This window comes from Staurois parvus, unplaced genomic scaffold (genome assembly GCF_062004578.1).
Source record: "Staurois parvus isolate SC_StPar_1 unplaced genomic scaffold, SC_StPar_1.0 ptg000636l, whole genome shotgun sequence".
NCBI lineage: Eukaryota > Metazoa > Chordata > Amphibia > Anura > Ranidae > Staurois > Staurois parvus.
The window spans coordinates 7,610,398-7,629,525 of NW_028318432.1; the positions used below are offsets into that span (position 1 = coordinate 7,610,398).

Genomic DNA, 19,128 nt, shown 5'->3' on the forward strand with positions numbered 1-19,128 from the left:
ACGAAGCAAATTTCTTTCCTGCAACCATGGACAGTGTTCACAGGGGAATCCCTCCTGCTAAGCCATTGTGTTCTCCTGGCAGTGGGGGGCAAGGGAGCCATCTCCACTGGGAGAACACAGTGATTATTGCAATCAGCTTTAACGCCACTAGCGATAATTCCATTTAAATTCGGCAGGCTGGTTGTACCCAAGTTGATCGATCAACTTAGGTACATTCAGTCTGCCCATAAATGGTTTGAATCTCGGCTGGCTCCAGCTGTCTATGACCAGCCTTACTGGTAGCTTAATTGGCTATGTCCCCAACTTGGCCTTAATATGAGTGATGAGGGAACTTAAAGTATACACTGCTCAAAAAATTAAAGGAACGATTTGAGAACACATCGGATCTCAATGGGGAAAAATATCATGCTGGATATCTATACTGATGGACTGGGTAATGTTTTAGGAACGTAAGGATGCCCCATCGTTTGATGAAAATGATCAACCTACAGAGGACTGAATTTAAAGACACCCCAAAAATCAAAGTGAAAACAATGGTGCAGCAGGCTAGTACATTTTGCTGAAATTCCATTGCAGCAACTCAGAATGGTCCTCAGTAGTTTGTATGGCCCCATGTGCTTGTATGCATGCCTGACAATGTCGGGGAATGCTCCTAATGAGACAATGGATGGTGTCCTGGGGTATTTCCTTCCAGATCTGGACCAGGGCATCCTGGACAGTCTGAGGTGCAACCTGGCGGTGTCGAATGGACCAAAACATGATATCCCAGAGGTGTTCTATTGGATTTAAGTCAGGTGAGCGTGGGGGCCATTCAGTGGTATCAATTCCTTCATCCTCCAGGAACTGCCTACATACTCTTACCACATGAGGCCAGGCATTGTCGTGCACCAGGAGGAACCCTGGACCCCCTGCACCAGCGTAGGGTCTGCCAGTGGGGCCAAGGATTTCATCATGATACCTAATGGCAGTCAGGGTGCCATTGTCTAGCCTGTAGAGGTCTGTGTGTCCCTCCATGGATATGCCTTCCCAGACCATCACTGACCCACCACCAAAACGGTCATGCTGAACGATGTTACAGGCAGCATAACGTTCTCCATGACTTCTCCAGACCCTTTCACGTCTGTCACATGTGCTCAGGGTGAACCTGCACTCATCTGTGAAAAGCACAGGGCACCAATGGTGGACCTGCCAATTCTGGTGTTCAGTGGCAAATGCCAATCGCGCTTTATGGTGCCAGGGATTGAGCACAGAGCCCACTAGAGGATGACAGACCCTCAGGCCACCCTCATGAAGTTTCTGATTGTTTAGTCAGAGACATTCACACCAGTGGCTTGTGGAGGTAATTTTGTAGGGCTCTGGCAGTGCTCATCCTGTACCTCCTTGCACAAAGGAGCACATACTGGTCCTGCTGATGGGTTAAGGTCCAGCTCTCCTATAGTAACTGCCTGTCTCCTGGAATCTCCTCCATGCTCTTGAGACTGTGCTGGGAGACACAGCAAACCTTCTGGAAATGGCACGTATTAATGTGCCATCCTGGAGGAGTTGGACTGCCTGTGCAACCTCTGTAGGATCCAGATATCGCCTAATGCTACCAGCAGTAACACTGACCCCAGCCAAATGCAAAACTAGTGAAAAACAGTCAGAAAAGATGAGTAGGGAAAAAAATGTCAGTGGCCTCCACCTGTAAAACCATTCCTGTATTGGGGGTTGTCTCATTGTTGCTCATCTAGTGCACCTGTTGTTAATTTCATTAACAGCAAAGCAGCTGAAACTGATTAACAACCCCCTCTGCTACTTAACTGACCAGATCAATATCCCAGGAGTTTAACTGACTTGATGCTATACTCTGTTTAAAAAGTGTTCCTTTAAATTGTTTGAGCAGTATATGTTGTGATAGCTAGCTGCCTGCCTTATCATGCTGATGTTGTGACTTTAGTACTTTAGATATTGACCCAGAACTATAAGTTTGCTCTGGGTTTTAGAAGCACTAAAACCAAGGACAGCCATCCAGCATCTCAAAGGGAGGGTTTGAATGATGCAGAAAGGGTTTGAATGATGCAGAAAAATGGCACTGGATCATTGATAGGACTTTCTGTGGGGACAGCTCTGAAGTGGAGGTAAATATTGCAGCTAAAGTTTTGTTTTATTTATTTTTGTAAACAATCCATGCAATGTGAGCATTATGTTTCTCTGTAAACTGGAGTTCTGCTTTAAGCTGGCCATAGCCATTAGAGCAGCGGTTCTCAACCTGGGGGTCGCGACCCTTTTGGGGGTCGAACGACCATTTCCCAGGGGTCGCCTAAGACCATCGGAAAACACATATTTCCGATGGTCTTAGGAACCGAGACACCGCTGCTGTCTCCGGCGATGTGTGGGCGGGATGATATGCTGCCCCGTCACCGCCTCCTCGCCGCTGATTGGCCACCGGAACTGTAGCTCAGGAGAGGCACACAGGCGGCCAATCACCGGCGAGAAGGTGGAACTTGGAGAGGAGGAGCCGAGCGGCAGCGCGCGGAGATCGAAGAAGATCGAGGGAGCTGCAGGAGCGAGTGAAGAGAGAGGCCAGAGAAGGAAGACAGCTGACAGGTAAGTGCAAATTTTGCTGCTGCAGCCAGGTATGCAGGCTGTAGATGGGAGAGGGAGAGAGCGAGCCCAGGCTGGAGCAGGAGTCAGCAAGGTAAGTATCATTGGTGTCAGTGGAAGGGATAGTGCCCCATCATTTGTGTCACTAATACCAACGATGGTGCACTATTCCTCCCACTGACACCAACGATGGTGCACTATTCCTCCCACTGACACCAACGATGGGGCACTATTCCTCCCCCCACTGACACCAACGATGGGGCACTATTCCTCCCCCCACTGACACCAACGATGGGGCACTATTCCTCCCCCCACTGACACCAACGATGGGGCACTATTCCTCCCCCCACTGACACCAACGATGGGGCACTATTCCTCCCCCCACTGACACCAACGATGGGGCACTATTCCTCCCCCCACTGACACCAACGATGGGGCACTATTCCTCCCACTAACGCCAACGATGGGGCACTATTCCTCCCACTGATACCAATGATGGGGCACTATTCCTCCCACTGATACCAACGATGGGGCACTATTCCTCCCACTGACACCAATGATGGGGCACTATTCCTCCCAATCATACCAATGATGGGGCACTATTCCTCCCACTCATACCAATGATGGGGCACTATTCCTCCCACTCATACCAATGATGGGGCACTATTCCTCCCACTGACACCAATGATGGGGCACTATTCCTCCCACTCATACCAATGATGGGGCACTATTCCTCCCACTGATACTAATGATGGGGCACTATTCCTCCCACTGACACCAATGATGGGGCACTATTCCTCCCACTGACACCAATGATGGGGCACTATTCCTCCCACTCATACCAATGATGGGGCACTATTCCTCCCACTGATACCAATGATGGGGCACTATTCCTCCCACTCATACCAATGATGGGGCACTATTCCTTCCACTGACACCAATGATGGGGCACTATTCCTCCCACTGATACTAATGATGGGGCACTATTCCTCCCACTGACACCAATGATGGGGCACTATTCCTTCCACTGATACCAATGATGGGGCACTATTCCCCCCACTGACACCAATGATGGGACACTATTCCTCCCACTGACACCAATGATGGGACACTATTCCTCCCACTGACGCCAATGATGGGACACTATTCCTCCCACTGACGCCAATGATTGGGCACTATTCCTCCCACTGACGCCAATGATGGGGCACTATTCCTCCCACTGACACCAATGATGGGGCACTATTCCCCCCACTGACACCAATGATGGGGCACTATTCCCCCCACTGACACCAATGATGGGGCACTATTCCTCCCACTGATACCAACGATGGGACACTATTCATCCCACTGACATCAGTGATGGGGCGCTAGTCCTCCCACTGCAAAATTACAGTTATGAAGTAGCAACAAAAATAATTTTATGGTTGGGGGTCACCACAACATGAGGAACTGTATTAAGGGGTCGCGGCATTAGAAAGGTTGAGAACCACTGCATTAGAGAATGCTTGAACATGAATGCACCATCCAACTCTCTTACAATATCTTCTTGGACAGTTTCTCCATATACATATACTCTACCTGTAAGAACCCTTTGGTTTGGAGCAATAAAGGACTTAGAAAAGGAATACTGTTAACATTCAGTTCATCTGCTGGGAAAAACAATAACAATCAGGCAAGGTTTTCTGATTTACTAATCACTTTGCCTGAAAATTCTTGTTTGGGACTGTCATGCGCTCCTCCCTAGACTTTGGATCATTGCACTGGAACTACACTGTAAAACGTGATTTAATTCCATTTTAATATTCAAAGCAAACTTTCCCATCCATCCATGTTTCCATGCTTTATTTTGCTGAGAAATCACTTTGAAAAACACCTCCTTAGCATTTCTGTCCATAGCCATCTTGAGTAAGGGCAGATGATTCATGTAGCATTTTCTTCCTGAAATCCATCTTTAATCAAATCTTCTTTTTTTTTAATTGAAAAAATCAACCTGTCAGTGAAAACAGTACAATCGGTCTCAATTATCCAAAATATTACCAAAATCATGATAAAAGCGAGACATGTCACATGGTACCCATTGTACAAAAAATCTTTTAAAAAATGTAGGTATTCAGACATCTAGCACAAAATGTAAGAAAAAACAGAAAAAAAGAAAAAAGGAAAGAAAACACTGATCATGGCAGTTGCAACCCAATACAAAGTGCTGATCAAGTGTCTGACACATACCCATAGTCTGGTTCCTACCTTACATCTATTGTAGTAAATCAATTAGACCCGTAGAAGCCTATCTTTATTAGGGGGGAGGGAGCTAGGCCCAGAGAATCTAGCCATGGTTGCCAAATATTTGTACATTTTTTTAGGGGCATTGCAATATTAGTAAGTAAGTTTCCCCATATTAATATAGAGTTGACCTGAGTAATCCACTGTTGGAGAGTAGGGTAATGTGGAGAGAGCCACATCCGAGCAATCTGCTTATCAGCAACATAAAGGAGGCGTAAAATAGCAGTATATACAGGGGGTGAATACAGCTTCTTGTCTAAAGCTCCAAGAAGACAGATCATTGGATCATATGGCACAGAGATTTCAAATGCTGAGAAAATAGTTTCCCTGGAATCCATCTGCCCTTAGCTGAGGCACGCAGGCAGGAGGGTGTGCTTAGCTGAGAAAACCCCAGCTCCTGTCCTGTAGACTCCTGGGATTTGCCTAGGCCTGGAAACCAGCAAGTAACTTAAGAAAAATGATTTATTTTTCAATGTTGATTGAGGAAGTGAAGTTGTGCTCTAACTGAACTTGCCAACAGAGGCCTCCATTGTGTATGAAGACTGTATGTGGAATTATAAGCCCCTACTAGGGACAGGGACTGATGTGATTAACTGTATCCTGTACAGTGCTTGGGCTATAAGTTAGCTTTTTATAAATATGGTAAATAAATAGGAGGAAACTACAATGAATATTCCCATGCCACTGAGCAATTTAACCTCTTTTAGCTCACACTAATCTCACACAAATTTTACACGAAGTGGGTTCAACCCTTAGTCCTCATGCACACTGGATGTTTTTACAGCGGCTCTTTTTGGCTTTTGACATTTTTTTTCTACAGCCAGTAAACCCCCCAGCATGTTATCCTATGTGTCCATGCACACATAGACTGCAATCAACATTTTTTGGCAGGGACGTCTTTTGGCTGGAAAAAAATCCAGGACTAGTGGGTTTATAGAGGAGTTTTTTAGCTGTAAAAACACTCTAACGCTGAAAAATGCGGCAACACGCCCCAAATGCCGCAAACTGGCCTTTTTGGACCTTTTTTTTACAAAAAAAAAAAAAAAATGGGGTAAAAAAAATGCAAATGCAGGAAAACGCCACTAAACGTGGCAAAACACTACTGCAAAAACACTAAAAAAAGCTGAAAAACTCACATTTTTAACGTGACTTTACACAGCTAACATTATCCTCTGTTATCCCTATTATAACTCATAGACTTCAGCGGTAAAGTGATATTTCCAGCTCCAGTTCTAGTTAGCGTCTCTGCCTACTGCCATTGGGCCAGAATGGAGATTTTTGCTTTTCCACAGCTCAGTTACTCCTTTATAATATAGAATCCACTGAGAAGTGTAACACCATTTGGCTTTTGTAGTTTCTATGGTAGTTGGGCATTAGGCCCAGATAATGCTTCTACTTGGCAGCAAATATACAATATAGAAATATCCGTTTTGAAATGTTTAAAGTATGACTTTAAAGTGATATTCAACCTTCATTTGTAAGCAATTTCAGCAGCTAATTTAATCACTTGCTGAGTATGCAGCTTATTTTATCTTTTAATCCTTTTAAGCTGGTACCATAACTGTTGTCCCTGTTATCTGTTTCAGGGTAACTCCTTTCTCTTGCAGCATCCTATGTAGCCACCATTGCATGCAGGGACTAGAGTTGTGTCCCCCTACACTGTGTGTATCAATAGAAACATGCAGCTCTGTAGCCTAGGATGGCAAAGCCCTCCTTCCTCCTCCCTTCTCCAAGCTACCATACTTGTTCCAGACTGCAGTGTTCACTGTTACTCTCTCCTGTGAAGCCTGAACGTTCAGGAAAGCAGCACTGAAAGAACAGTCAACAGCAGTATTGAAAGTTGTAAACTGCAAGCGCTGGAGTAAGAATTTTAACAGAAAGTTTAGTGGGGGATGTTTATTTAGTGTGCTCAGTGTGTTAAACTGGAAAACACTAAGGGTTTAATATGACTTTAAGAAGATATTTATTGAAAAAAATATTCTGCCATGCACGGTAAGCCACAGAATTTATCTACCAAGTTATCCTGGCAGTCAGAAGCTACTCTTCCCCCTGAGGACAGTGACAGAGAAATTTGTAGATATTGCTGCTTTAATCACTGCATAATTTACTTTATTAATGTGTTAACCATTACATTATGGCTGCTTTGTGCATAAATGAATGCGTTTGTTATACTTGTTACATGTAGATTGTATAAGGCATTATACTAATAGGAATGGAAAGGTTAATTCCTGTACGTACCTGGGGCAAATTGATAAAAGTGCATAGGCAAAAGTAGAAAATGCAGAAACTCATATTAACCAATCACAGTATACTTTACTTACAGGTCCATTTATAATAAGTAGATTGGCTCCCACATAGTCCACAGCTTTCTAAAATGGGAAAAATAGGGGGCATCCTTTACCTAGAGTTCAGCTTTAAAGTAATACCAAAAGTAAAAGTCTTCTTTTTATTTCGGATAGAGTAAGGGAGGGTTATAACCCGTCAGAATTTTTTTTTGCCATGTGTGTCCCATTGTGAAGATTTCCCTTCATTTCCTGTCCCGTAGCCAAAACAGGAAGTGAGAGGAAATCCCTGCAAATTAACTGCTTTAGGACCGCCCTATAGCAGATATACTGCTACAGGGAGGCACCTGTGCGCAGGATCACATGTATATATACAGCATTCTGCATTTCCAGGTAGCCATTCGCGACCACAGATGTCAGTCACCGGGTCTTGGCCGGTAATTACCCGATGGTGCCCAGTGATTACCAAGCATCTCCGAAGGGGAGGAAGATTGTTTTGCTTACAAACTATCTTCCTCCTTGTTAGCTCGAGCACACTGCTCAGGATGGCTGCGCACAGTACAGCCATCCCAATCAGTGTGCTTACAGTGAAGAACACACCCCCTGCTCCCTAGTAAAACATTCCCTCACATTAACCCCTTCCTGCCCAGTGTCATTAGTACAGTGTCAGTGCTTTTTTTTTTTAGCACTGATAACTGTATTCATGTCACTGGGGTGTCAGCGACACCAAGTTAGTCCCCCCCCCCCCAGTGTCAGAATGTCCACCACAGTCCAGCTAAAAGTCACTGATCGTCAACATTACCAGTAGAATAAAAAAATCCCATTATCTATACCGCCATTTGTAAATGCTATAACTTTCACATAAACCAATTAATTTACACGTATTTGGATTCTTTTTAGCAAAGACATGGAGCAGAATACATTTTGGCCTAAATTTATGCCGAAATTTGATTTTTTAAATTTTTTACTGGATATGTTTAACCATTTGACGCCCGGCCAATAGCGGTATGGCGTCCGGAAAAATGCACTAGCTTTCCGGGAGGATGCCATATGGCGTCCTCCCGCACATGCGCAGTTCACGCACTTGCAGAGCCGCGCAGTGGCGTGATCTGTCAGATCTGAGTATCGGCCCCGTTGCCGGTACCATGTGTCCTGCTGTGACCAATCACAGCAGGTCACATGACAGTTGTATACAATGGATGGCTTCATTCATGCCATCCATTGTATACTAGTGTCTAGCTGTTAATGGTCACAGCTAAACACATGCACATGTCATGTGATTAGCTGTGGCCAAATCACAGCTAAGCACAAAAAAAAAACCCCCTGAATGAATCAATGTCATTCAGGTAAATGCTTGCTTATAGCAAAGTATAGCAAATTGTGTAAAAAAAAAAAATATATTGATCACTTCCCCAAATAGTACAATGTTACTATGGTAACATTGTACTACTTGTTACTATGGTTACTATGGTAACATTGTACTACTTTGGACATAGTGAAATATGAAAAAAAAATCTTAAAAAAAAAGAAAAAAATGTAATAAAAAATTTAAAATAATAATAAAAAAAAAAAATTATATATATTTTTTTCACATTGTCACCAGTCAGTGTCCCTGATCACCGCCATGCCAGTTATATGATGACGCTGTACTGCTCTGGTGACAGTATGTAAAAAAAAATAGTGAAAATTTTTTTATTTTTTCATTTTCCGAAAAATTATGACAAAATAAATACAACTTCAAAAAACTCGCCATGCCTCCTATGAAGTACGTCGGACTGTCTACTTTGCAAAAAGGGGTCATTTGGGGGATATCTGTACTATTCTGACATTCTTGGACCTTAAGAAATTAGATTGGCTGTCAGTACTTCAGGATTGATCAATATTCAGATCTATACCATAGTTTGTGAACTCTATAACTTTCCTACAGACTAAAAAATACATCCTAATTTGGGTTATTTTCACCAGACATGTAGCAGAATACATCTTGGCCTAAATTTATGAAGAACAATTATTTATTTGCAAACTTTTATAACAGAAACAAAGAAAAACATGTTTTTTTTTCAAAATTTTCGGTCTTTTTTTGTTAATTTAGCAAAAAATAAAAACCCCGGAAGTGATAAAATACAACCACAAGAAAGCTCTAGTTGTGTGAAGAAAATGATAAAATTTTAGTTTGGGTACAATGTTGTATGACCGCGCAATTGTCATTCAAAGTGTGAGAGCGCTGAAACCTGAAAAATGGCCTTGGCAGGAAGGGGGTAAAATGCAAGGTATTGAATTGGTTAATAGCAAAAAGTCAAAAATATTGTTTTTATTCTCAAAGTTTTCAGTCTTTTTTTGCTTATAGCGCAAAAAATAAAAAACACAGAGGAGATCAAATACCACATAAAGAAAGCTCTATTTGTGGAAAAAAATGACAAAAACGTAATTTATGTACAGCGTTGAATGACCGCGCAATTGTCAGTTAAAGTAACGTAGCGCCGTATCGCAAAAAATTATCTGGTCATGGAAGGGGGGGGGGGGGGTAAATCCTTTGGAAGGCAAGTGGTTAACCCTCCAAAGGATTTGTATTTCTCTCGCTTCTGTTCTGAGATTTACTCTGATTTTCCTCTAATGTAGTTTCACAACCAACCTGGTGACTGAACAGTGAAAGGAGAAACAGCACACTGATGATCCCATCTCTCTGACACTTTGGTCTATCAGCATGCAACTTGCACTTTAGCACACCTGGCTGGCTCCTTGTCCATTCTTCCCTACCACCACTACCATCTCTTGAGCCGAGCCTTGCCAGTTAAGGGAAGGCAGTGACTTTAACCCACTTGGTGCCAACATAACATAAATATGTGGCCTCACAGAACTGGGCTCCCAGCACAAAGACCGGGGTGTCACTGAATGCCCCGGGTCCCATTCTAACGACCGGGAGCTGGAACTCCTGATTCTGGGTCACCTGATTGCTGTGATTGCCTCTGATTGGCTATTACAATGATCAGGCACTGTGAAGCCCACCCCTGTGTTTTCTTTCTCTCTGAAAGGAGGAAAGCTAATTTCCATAGAGTTTTCTAGGAGGTAGGTCACCAGGTCTTTTCTCAAACATCCCCAATTGCTCACCTTGGGGCTGGCATTCAGAATGTGCATAGCCAATCTATACACACATACTATGGATGATTTAAGTAGCCCATAGATTGTCGTTTTGAAAGGGGGGAGGAAAGAAAATTGCTTGATTCCAGTCTTTGTTGGGGGAATTCCTCCCGCAGTGCTATTGTATTCTACCGGCAGGGAGCCTTCCGGTCAGTAGAACACAATGATTATAGTTAGTGACTATAGCCGCTGGCAGTAATTGCATGTATAAAATCTGACAGGCTGGTTGTACCCAAGTCGATTGATGGATCGACTTGGGGACAACCAGCCTGCCCATAGATGGATCAAATCTCAGCCAGTCCCTGCTGAACCAACCGAGATTCATCTATGGCCGGCTTTGGAGAGGAGACAGTTAACCTACCAGCATGACTTTGGAATGTGACAGAAAACTGGAGCACACTACACAAACATGCAAACTCCATGCAGATAGTATCCTGGGCAAGACTCAAAGGACCCCAGTTCCACAAAGCATAAATGCTAACCATTGAGACACTGTGCATGAAGTTAGCGATTACACCTGTTTTCTACAGAATAGGTGCTTCCAGCTTGATAAAATCTTTGAAATGTGTATAATGGGATAGACTGGTTTTCTTATCAAAAGAGGAGCTACACTTTAAATATGCTGCTATAAAGAATATATAACTCATTGCATCGATCGATTAAAAAAAAAAAAAAAAAAAGCAATATTTCTCAGAGGAATATCTCAGTTCATTTGTTTCTGAAAATGGGACTGCTAGATAAATGTCTTTTAATTTAAAGACTCAAGTGAAGAGACTAATTCATTGTTGTAATTGCACACATAAGTCATTCACATATCAACAAGCTGAATCGATGGGGATGCAAACAGGCAAGAACATTTGAAACTATGAAAACTCCCATCCATAGCACAGACAGACTAGGACTTACTGAGGTTTCAGGAAGTTGAAGACCTGTTAATATCCCTCTTCCCTCCTGCTGGCTGGCTGGGGTTGTTCTGCTCCGGTACACCTGCCAGGTGAATTGGTTGCCTTATGTGACAGATTCTTCCCTATGCAAAAGTGACAGCAATAATAAAAAAATTTTTTATTTACATTGGCATTGGGAGTTTCGTGGTTCATGGTCCCTTTAAACCCACATAAAGATGTCATCACAGTGTGAAGTGTTCCCATAAAAGTATTCTTTTATGGAAAGAATAGTGGATGTGTGGAACAGATTTCCAGCAGAAGTAGTGAGTTAATCAATAAAAAGTGTTTTACACATTCTTGGTATAAAACATTTATTTCCAAAAATTAAAAAAAATGGTAAAGGTCAGACTTGATGGACCTACTTGGGCTTTTTCTGCTGCTGATCTTATTTTGCTGGTTATATGTGATAATATTTCTCTTGTTCAGAACACTGAGCTGAACAAAAGAAATCTATGGATTCCCCCATCCACACTAAACAGCATGGATTACCCAAACAGTGACTGCGTCTGATTAGATGCAGCCACTGTTCATCTGACAGTTTTCTGCTGGGCTCCTTCAATTTTCAAAACAGTCACTCACAGCTCAAATTTGGACTGGTTAATTAGGAACTGCACAAAATTAATTATGTATATGACCAGCTGTAGTGTTTAAATTTAAGTGGTTGTAAAACATATACCCAGTGAATTGACTAACCTCAGATGATACACAGAGATTAAAGAAATCATCCATCAGAAGTTGTGCCTGTCTATCTGCAGTCTTCTCTTCTCTACAGCCATTCAAAGTGCTGAATTTATAAACCTTGTCTGAGAGTTTAGAATAAAGGGGACAGAGAGCTAAAATTACACACTGCAGAGCTCAGTGAGGAAAGCTCTGAGAGCTGGTTGGAGGGAAGGAACATACCTCTTTCCATACAGCTAATAGAAAGAGAGCTGAGGCTGTCAATCTGCTGGAAGTCCATCCCCTGTCACCAATTTTTTGGTGTCAGGAAAACTTGTCAGAAGTGATTTAGCCTGATAGCAGAGACAGCAGCAGACAGAAATTACACTCAGTGCTCTTAATTGAGATAAGTAAACAGTATAGAGAGATATGCTTTATTCATAATTTGTGTCTGAGTTTTCCAAACACTTTAATCTACTAACCAATTCACATCAGCATGGCTGCACAGTATAATAACAAAGGGCTGTCTGCCTTAGGCACAAACAAGAGCCAATCCAACCTGCCAAGTCCACCAGAGTTGAATATAAGGTTGCAGACCTGGATTTCCCAGTGTGTGATTTCTCTTTGACTTTTTCCGAGTGAGTGACCATGTTGCGCATTATTTGTACTCTCACAGCATTTGGAAAGTTGAGTGGAAACGTTTTCTCTGTTCTGATGGGTATGTTTCCCAAAAACAAATTGTAACGTTAGGAATATTAGTAATAATTCATTGGCATCCGACGGTCTAAACATTACCCTTATGTGTGACCACCTTTTTGGGATGGTAGAAGTTGAGAATCATCCTTTTTGGGATGGCAGAAGTTGAGAGTCATCTTTTTTGGGATGGCAGAAGTTGAGAATCATCCTTTTTGGGATGGCAGAAGTTGAGAATCATCCTTTTTGGGATGGCAGAAGTTGAGAATCATCCTTTTTGGGATGGCAGAAGTTGAGAATCATCCTTTTTGGGATGGCAGAAGTTGAGAATCATCCTTTTTGGGATGGCAGAAGTTGAGAATCATCTTTTTGGGATGGCAGAAGTTGAGAATCATCTTTTTGGGATGGCAGAAGTTGAGAATCATCCTTTTTGGGATGGCAGAAGTTGAGAATCATCCTTCTTGGGATGGCAGAAGTTGAGAATCATCCTTTTATGGGATGGCAGAAGTTGAGAATCATCCTTTTTGGGACGGCAGAAGTTGAGAATCATATTTAAAGCTGATAAGTGTATGAATTTCAGTGAAACTGAAGTTGCCACAAAATTGCAATTTTTTTTGTAAGTAAACATAAAATAATGAGGCTAATAAGGGGCCATTTATTTGGTGAAAGAGCCAGTCCAGGAAGATGAAAATGGGCTTCCCTAACCATTAAAGCAGTAGTAAACCACCCAAAAAAATAAAAAAAAATGTTCTCCCTGCAAGTTAAGAGCATGTGCTAGTATGCATCACATACTAGCGCATTGCAAAAGACTTACCTGAAAACGAAGCCCTCCAGCAGAGCGCTGTCATGGCTCCCGGAGGCTTCCATCTTCACCCGGTCTTCCTTCCTGGTTCATGAACTGTGGCCATCTGATTGGCCAAGCTGCGATGTCGTCACTCCCACGCATGCACAAAGGGAGTATCAGCTGCTGCATGGCTGTCTCAATGGATGGCACGCCATCCAATGAGAGCACAATGTGCATGCACTGGTAACATCACCAGCGCTTCTATAGTAAATACCGCCTAAACCAGGAATATGGAATTAAAATTCACAGAGGTTCAGTCAGTAAAATTTTGTTCAAGCAGGGGTCCGAGTCTCATATTTTGTGCTATGACCCAGATCTTTTATACAACAGCCCCTACCCGTACATTGCAGTTTTCCCTTTACATCACAGCCGACCCCCCCCCCCCTTGATATCACAGCCCTTTTCACATCACAGTCCCCCCTTTACACCACAGCACCCCCTTTTTACTTTGTAGAACCCCCTCTTTACAACACAGCACCCTCTTTACATCACTGCACTACCCTTTCTTTACAACACAGACCCCTTTACATTACAGCACCTCCTTTACAATACAGACCCCCTTTACATTAAAGCCCCTTCTCTACAATACAGCCCCCACTTCACATTACAGTGCCCCCTTTACATCACAACCCTACTTTACAATACAGCCCCCTTTTACATCACAGTGTCTCCTTTCCTTCCATGTCCCCAGTCCCCCTTCACATAACAGCCCCACTTTCATGTATTACATTCCCCTTCACAGCCCCCCATTATTTGCATTCCAGCCCCCTTCACAGCCCCCTTCTCTTGTATCCAAGTCCCCTTCACAGTCCCCCTTTCCTTGCACCCCAATCCCCTTCACAGCCCCCCTTTCTTGTATATTGGTCTCCTTCACAGCCCCACCCCCATTTTCTTGCATCCCAGCCTCCTTCATAGTTCCCCCTTTCTTGCATCCCAGTCCCCTTCACAGCACCCCCCCCCCCCCCACAGCGGTTAGTGTGCAGGGGGTGCAGCATGTCTGGATGGGAGAAGGGACTGCCAAGCTTTTCCTGTTGGCGGGCAGGAGATTAGTTGTTGGGGCTGCCCCGTGTCATGGTGGAAAATCACCAGATTGTGAGCTTGATCAGTTTGTCTGATCGCGCCATGCCATCTGCCTGCCAGCTGCTGTAGAGTTGAAAGCTGGTGGCAGTGGGGGGAAGGAGGTTATCAGCCAGGACAGGACACCCAGGCTACTGAGTGGCAGAGCTGTGGTCCAGATAGGACTATCATTCGGTCCGGGTCCAGACCACGGTCCGCCATTTAGTGACCCCTGTTCTAAACGGTGCATGTTTAGGAGATATTTACAGTACCTACAGGTAAGCCTTAATAGAGGCTTACTTGTAGGTAAAAGTTGCCAAAGTGGGTTTACTTCCACTTTAAGAGTCAAAGGATCCCTAAGAACCACCGAAAACCTTTAGTCTTATCTATCAACAGTTTGCCAAAATGGTGAAATTTAAAAAAAACTCCTGATTTTCACAGAAACTTTGGGAAAAATAACTCTCAATTTTGCTTATCCTCTTAGTAGGTTAAAGAGCCACTAATCTTTTGGCTTTCTAGGTTACTCTTTTTTTTTGTACCAAGATAACCTCTCTTTAGCAAACCCGTTTTTGCTTCAAATCATCTTGGTGGCACCTTTCAAACAAGACCATGTCACCCTAGTGATCTTGTTACCGGTGAGTTACTGGGAGAGTGAAGCAACCGCATACTTGCTTCTCTGGAATCGCTTCCTCATTAGCTGGCTGGAAAGATTCTACAGTGTTTTGGCCAGTAAGGGAACAACCCCATAGAAGATGGTGAAGGTTTGAAGTGATCCTGTTATAGGTGCGTTCCCTCCAGTGACAGATTTGCCAGACAACAGCCATAGTTGGTGTGGTAGAAGCTATGCGACACCTAGATGTCAGTATTGCTGGTGGTGTGAATGTGGGGAGAGCAAGTAACTCCTCAATTTTCATCACTCTTTCACATATCTGTAAAGTGTTTACTCTGCATTCTTCATTTCTCAACTATTTTAATGACCAAGGGACCCACGAAACATACAGTAGTAGGTACAGGAAAGCATGCTAACCCTAATATCAATGCGGCTCACAGAACCCTAGGTAGTCTAATGGCCATACTAGGTCAATGATGTCACAAGCATCCAATGCCCTTTGGAAGCAAACCCAAGTTCAGCCCAAAGCCATGCTCATCCGTACTTGTGATCTGCAGATGAAACAGAAAAGATACAAAAGTAACATTAGTCTGTATCTCTCTATCCTGTGTTATAAACACTGCATCAAATGGATGTTTGACAGCAGCAGCTTCCACAGCTGCTATATTTAGGCTGATGATACACAGGCGACTCTGCCACTGGCGATACTGCTGCTGACAATTTGTCAAAATTGAGGATTGCTAACAGGCTGCCTGTTTTGTCCCTATGGGATCGTGGCCGATGCATTGATATGTTGCTCCCATCTCTAACAGTTGAGGTTTCAGCAATTCAGTAAGGTTGGTCAGTCAACTTTTTTGGTGATATTTCCACTGGAGATATGAAGCTAGTGGCAGAATCGCTTGCGTATCATCAGCCAGGTGTTTTTGTGTGAGGCTATTATTTTGACAGCCGGAAATTGCTGTCAAGTGCAAAGGGCTTGGGGAAGAAGGGCAGGGAGTACTACATATGCCCTGTGCACATCAATAAAATATTTATGTGTGTGTGTGCCCACACACTAAGTTAAAGAAGACTGGGGTGCATAAAAAAACAAACATACTTACCACCATGCTGCAGCATCGCTCTAAGCTAGAGGACTGAGCGATCACATGACTGCTGACCACTGAAAGCGGTGACCGCGCTCTGCTGTGCCCTTCCAGTGCTCACTGGAAGGCTGGGCTGGTGGGGGAGTGGGAGCAACTGGCTTTGGCTGACAGCCAGAGCCAGCTGTCAATCAGGGCACTGGGTGGATCCTGACAATATGGTTGGGATCCATTCAAAGCCTTGAGCAATTGATTCTGCGTCACAGGAGAGCACAAATAAGTGCACCCCTATGACTTGCAAGAGAAGTATGGCCAAAAAAGCTTTGGCCATACTTCTGTTATAAGGAATACGGTGCTACCTTCCCACATCCATCCAGCCTGCTCATTGGAAAAAGAAGGATCAGCAGAACACAGGAATGAGTTTTCTTTGTGTTGCTCGGGTATCATGTGAGAAAATATTTTTCCTTGGTTTCTCTTAAAACAGGAACATTGTCTTGCATTGTGGAAATGTGCTGAACTTTAAAGTGGACTGAAAATAGTGATCATTATCTAATGGAATTCTTTATTTTGTTACAGGTGTGCTCTTTTTGCAATATGGGGAGGACACCAAAAAGCTGCAGATGCCGAATGAAATAACCAGTGTAGATACCATACGTGCCCTGTTCGTAAGTGCCTTCCCTCAGCAGCTTACAATGAAGGTACTGGAGTCCCCCAGCACAGCCATATATATCAAAGACGAAGGCAGAAATATCTATTACGAATTAAGTGATGTCAGGTAAGCAGACCACTTCATTTTGCTTCTATAATTGCGTGTGCATGTATGTATGTTGTATTTTCCCTACAAATTCCTGCTAGATTGAACGTTTTTTCATTTTGTAATGGATAGCTTGCTGTTCCAAAGAGTTTTTTCTCAGAATGTCCCAGGTAATCTACCAGCACCAGTCCTGGAGCAGAAAGAATTTGGGCCCAGGAGGGGTGACAACCTAATACCATTATATCCCTATGCAATGCCACATCCCAGCATTCCTTGTGGTAGGAAAGTCCTTTTCTTTCACACACTCACATTGACCCTCTGGCTCAAAAAAAGGGAGTGGAGGGAACATTGTTTATTGTGAACTGGTGAAACCAATATTTTTTTTTCAAATGCCTGAAGCAACCCTTTAAGTGCATCATGTCATTGTGTTCTTGTAAAATGTTAAGTAGTCAGTTCGTCTTAGTTCTCTTGGTAAACTTAGGAAACTTCACTCTGAATGCTTCATCCCCAGATTTATCGGGTTGTCGTTATTCCTCTACACGCGCTGGAGCATACACTGTCAACACTAGATCAGAATAAATGATGATTATTAATATTCCAGGCATTCGCAGCCCTTGATACTAAGTCAGCCATCATGGAGGGTTGAGGCAATTTAAGTACTGCAGCAGAGACATTAATATTCTATAATCTCACCCTTAGGACTCATTCTGAGTACCTCATTATCATTATCATGTGAAATTACAGCATTACACCAGGGCACATGATTAGGATCGTGCGGCATGTGCAAATAATGTAAATTAACTGTAATGACCAATTTTGGATATATTTTTTTTCTTCTTTATACTTTTTATTTTGTTTGTTTAAACTTATTTTTCTGATGCTTAAAGGGGTTTTGGCCTGTAAACAATTCCTTTAAGTGTACCTGTGGCCAGGCTATAGACAATCAAATATTTGCATACACTTAACAAGCAGTAAATGAGCATTGCAGCAAGCCCTCAGTAACCTATGCAGCTGCAACCACTGTGAAGAAATTCATCCTCACTGTTCACTAAGAAGCACTGGTGTTACCTAAATCTGGTTTTGGCACTTTGCACTCCATTCTCCAAAAACTCTTGCTCTGTATTTATATTAGAGAAGTATGCCAAACTGCTGGTAGGGGGGAGCATAACAAAACTGAATTGCTGAAAGTGAAAGTGTTTCTGCTTTGAATTTTTAGGATGAATTTCTCCACTGTTTTTTCAGTTATAGAGGTCAGTGAGGACTTGTTTTAGAGCTAAAATTTGGGCCAAACAATTACAAATGGCATGTATACTCTTCCTTGAATGTTGGTATTCTGTGTGTATTTCTTCCAGATCCATGCAGTAATCCAGCTTGAAACAACTCCTGCACTTTGCCTCTGTGTAGGTGTTGCCTGTAATATTGACCAGTCCCTGCTGCCCTCTTTCCTTCTACAGGGTGACTGGTCCTGTACCTTCCCTTCTGTAATTCTTTTGCAGGCAGCTTGTGGTAGGAGGGCTTGCTGGGTCTAACCCACAGCTTTGCTCAAGCTATTTGCAGGACAGTGGTGATGTCTCTGCTACTTTAGTAAGGTAATATCTGGGTTTGTAAGACCATTTGGTACACAAAGTGGATTTATATCATTATTGGCTATTGAAGAATATATTTAAATAGAATTATTTGTGTCCGGGGTGTGTCTTTTAGTCATATTTACTGCATGTTAAGAATATGTAAATATTTGAAAGTCTATAGCTTAGCTATAGTTGCACTTGATGGTGTTAACACATTGGCCAATTATTAAAGAGTTAAAACATTTTAGGCTTAGCCTCAAGATAATCAGCCCATGTCAAAACATCAAAAAAGACAAATGGATCATCCTGGTTTATATAGACAGCAGCTTCTTGTGTTTATGGCCATGACAGAAAAACCATCAGATTACACTTGCCTGGATGAATCCATTAGAGTCAGTGCTTCTAGAAGTGGCACTTCAGTTATGGAGGAGGTGTAGGGGGTAAAGAGACCATTATGTGAGTTAACACTAGAGGTTCTGAGAAAAAAACTGAAATACCAGTCTTGAGATTTTTAGGGCTTATTCTCAAAAATGCATTGTGGAAACGCACATAGCTACACGTTTTTAAATGCACCGTGCTGTGTTTAGAAAGGATTCAAGGTGAAATACTTAAATGAGGCCTGCAGGCCCATACAAAAACA

General features: G+C 42.9%; 1 protein-coding gene across 11 annotated transcripts in view; it reads left to right on the top strand.

The window, feature by feature from the left end:
- The window catches only part of KIAA1217 (KIAA1217 ortholog), a 609,023-nt gene that overhangs the window by 440,888 nt on the left and 149,007 nt on the right, over positions 1–19,128 (top strand). For all 11 annotated transcript variants that reach the window (XM_089693772.1, XM_089693774.1, XM_089693764.1 and 8 more), the window contains one exon: positions 16,743–16,941. In XM_089693772.1, the coding sequence (XP_089549898.1) occupies positions 16,743–16,941 (199 nt within the window). The remainder of the gene's footprint in view (positions 1–16,742; positions 16,942–19,128) is intronic.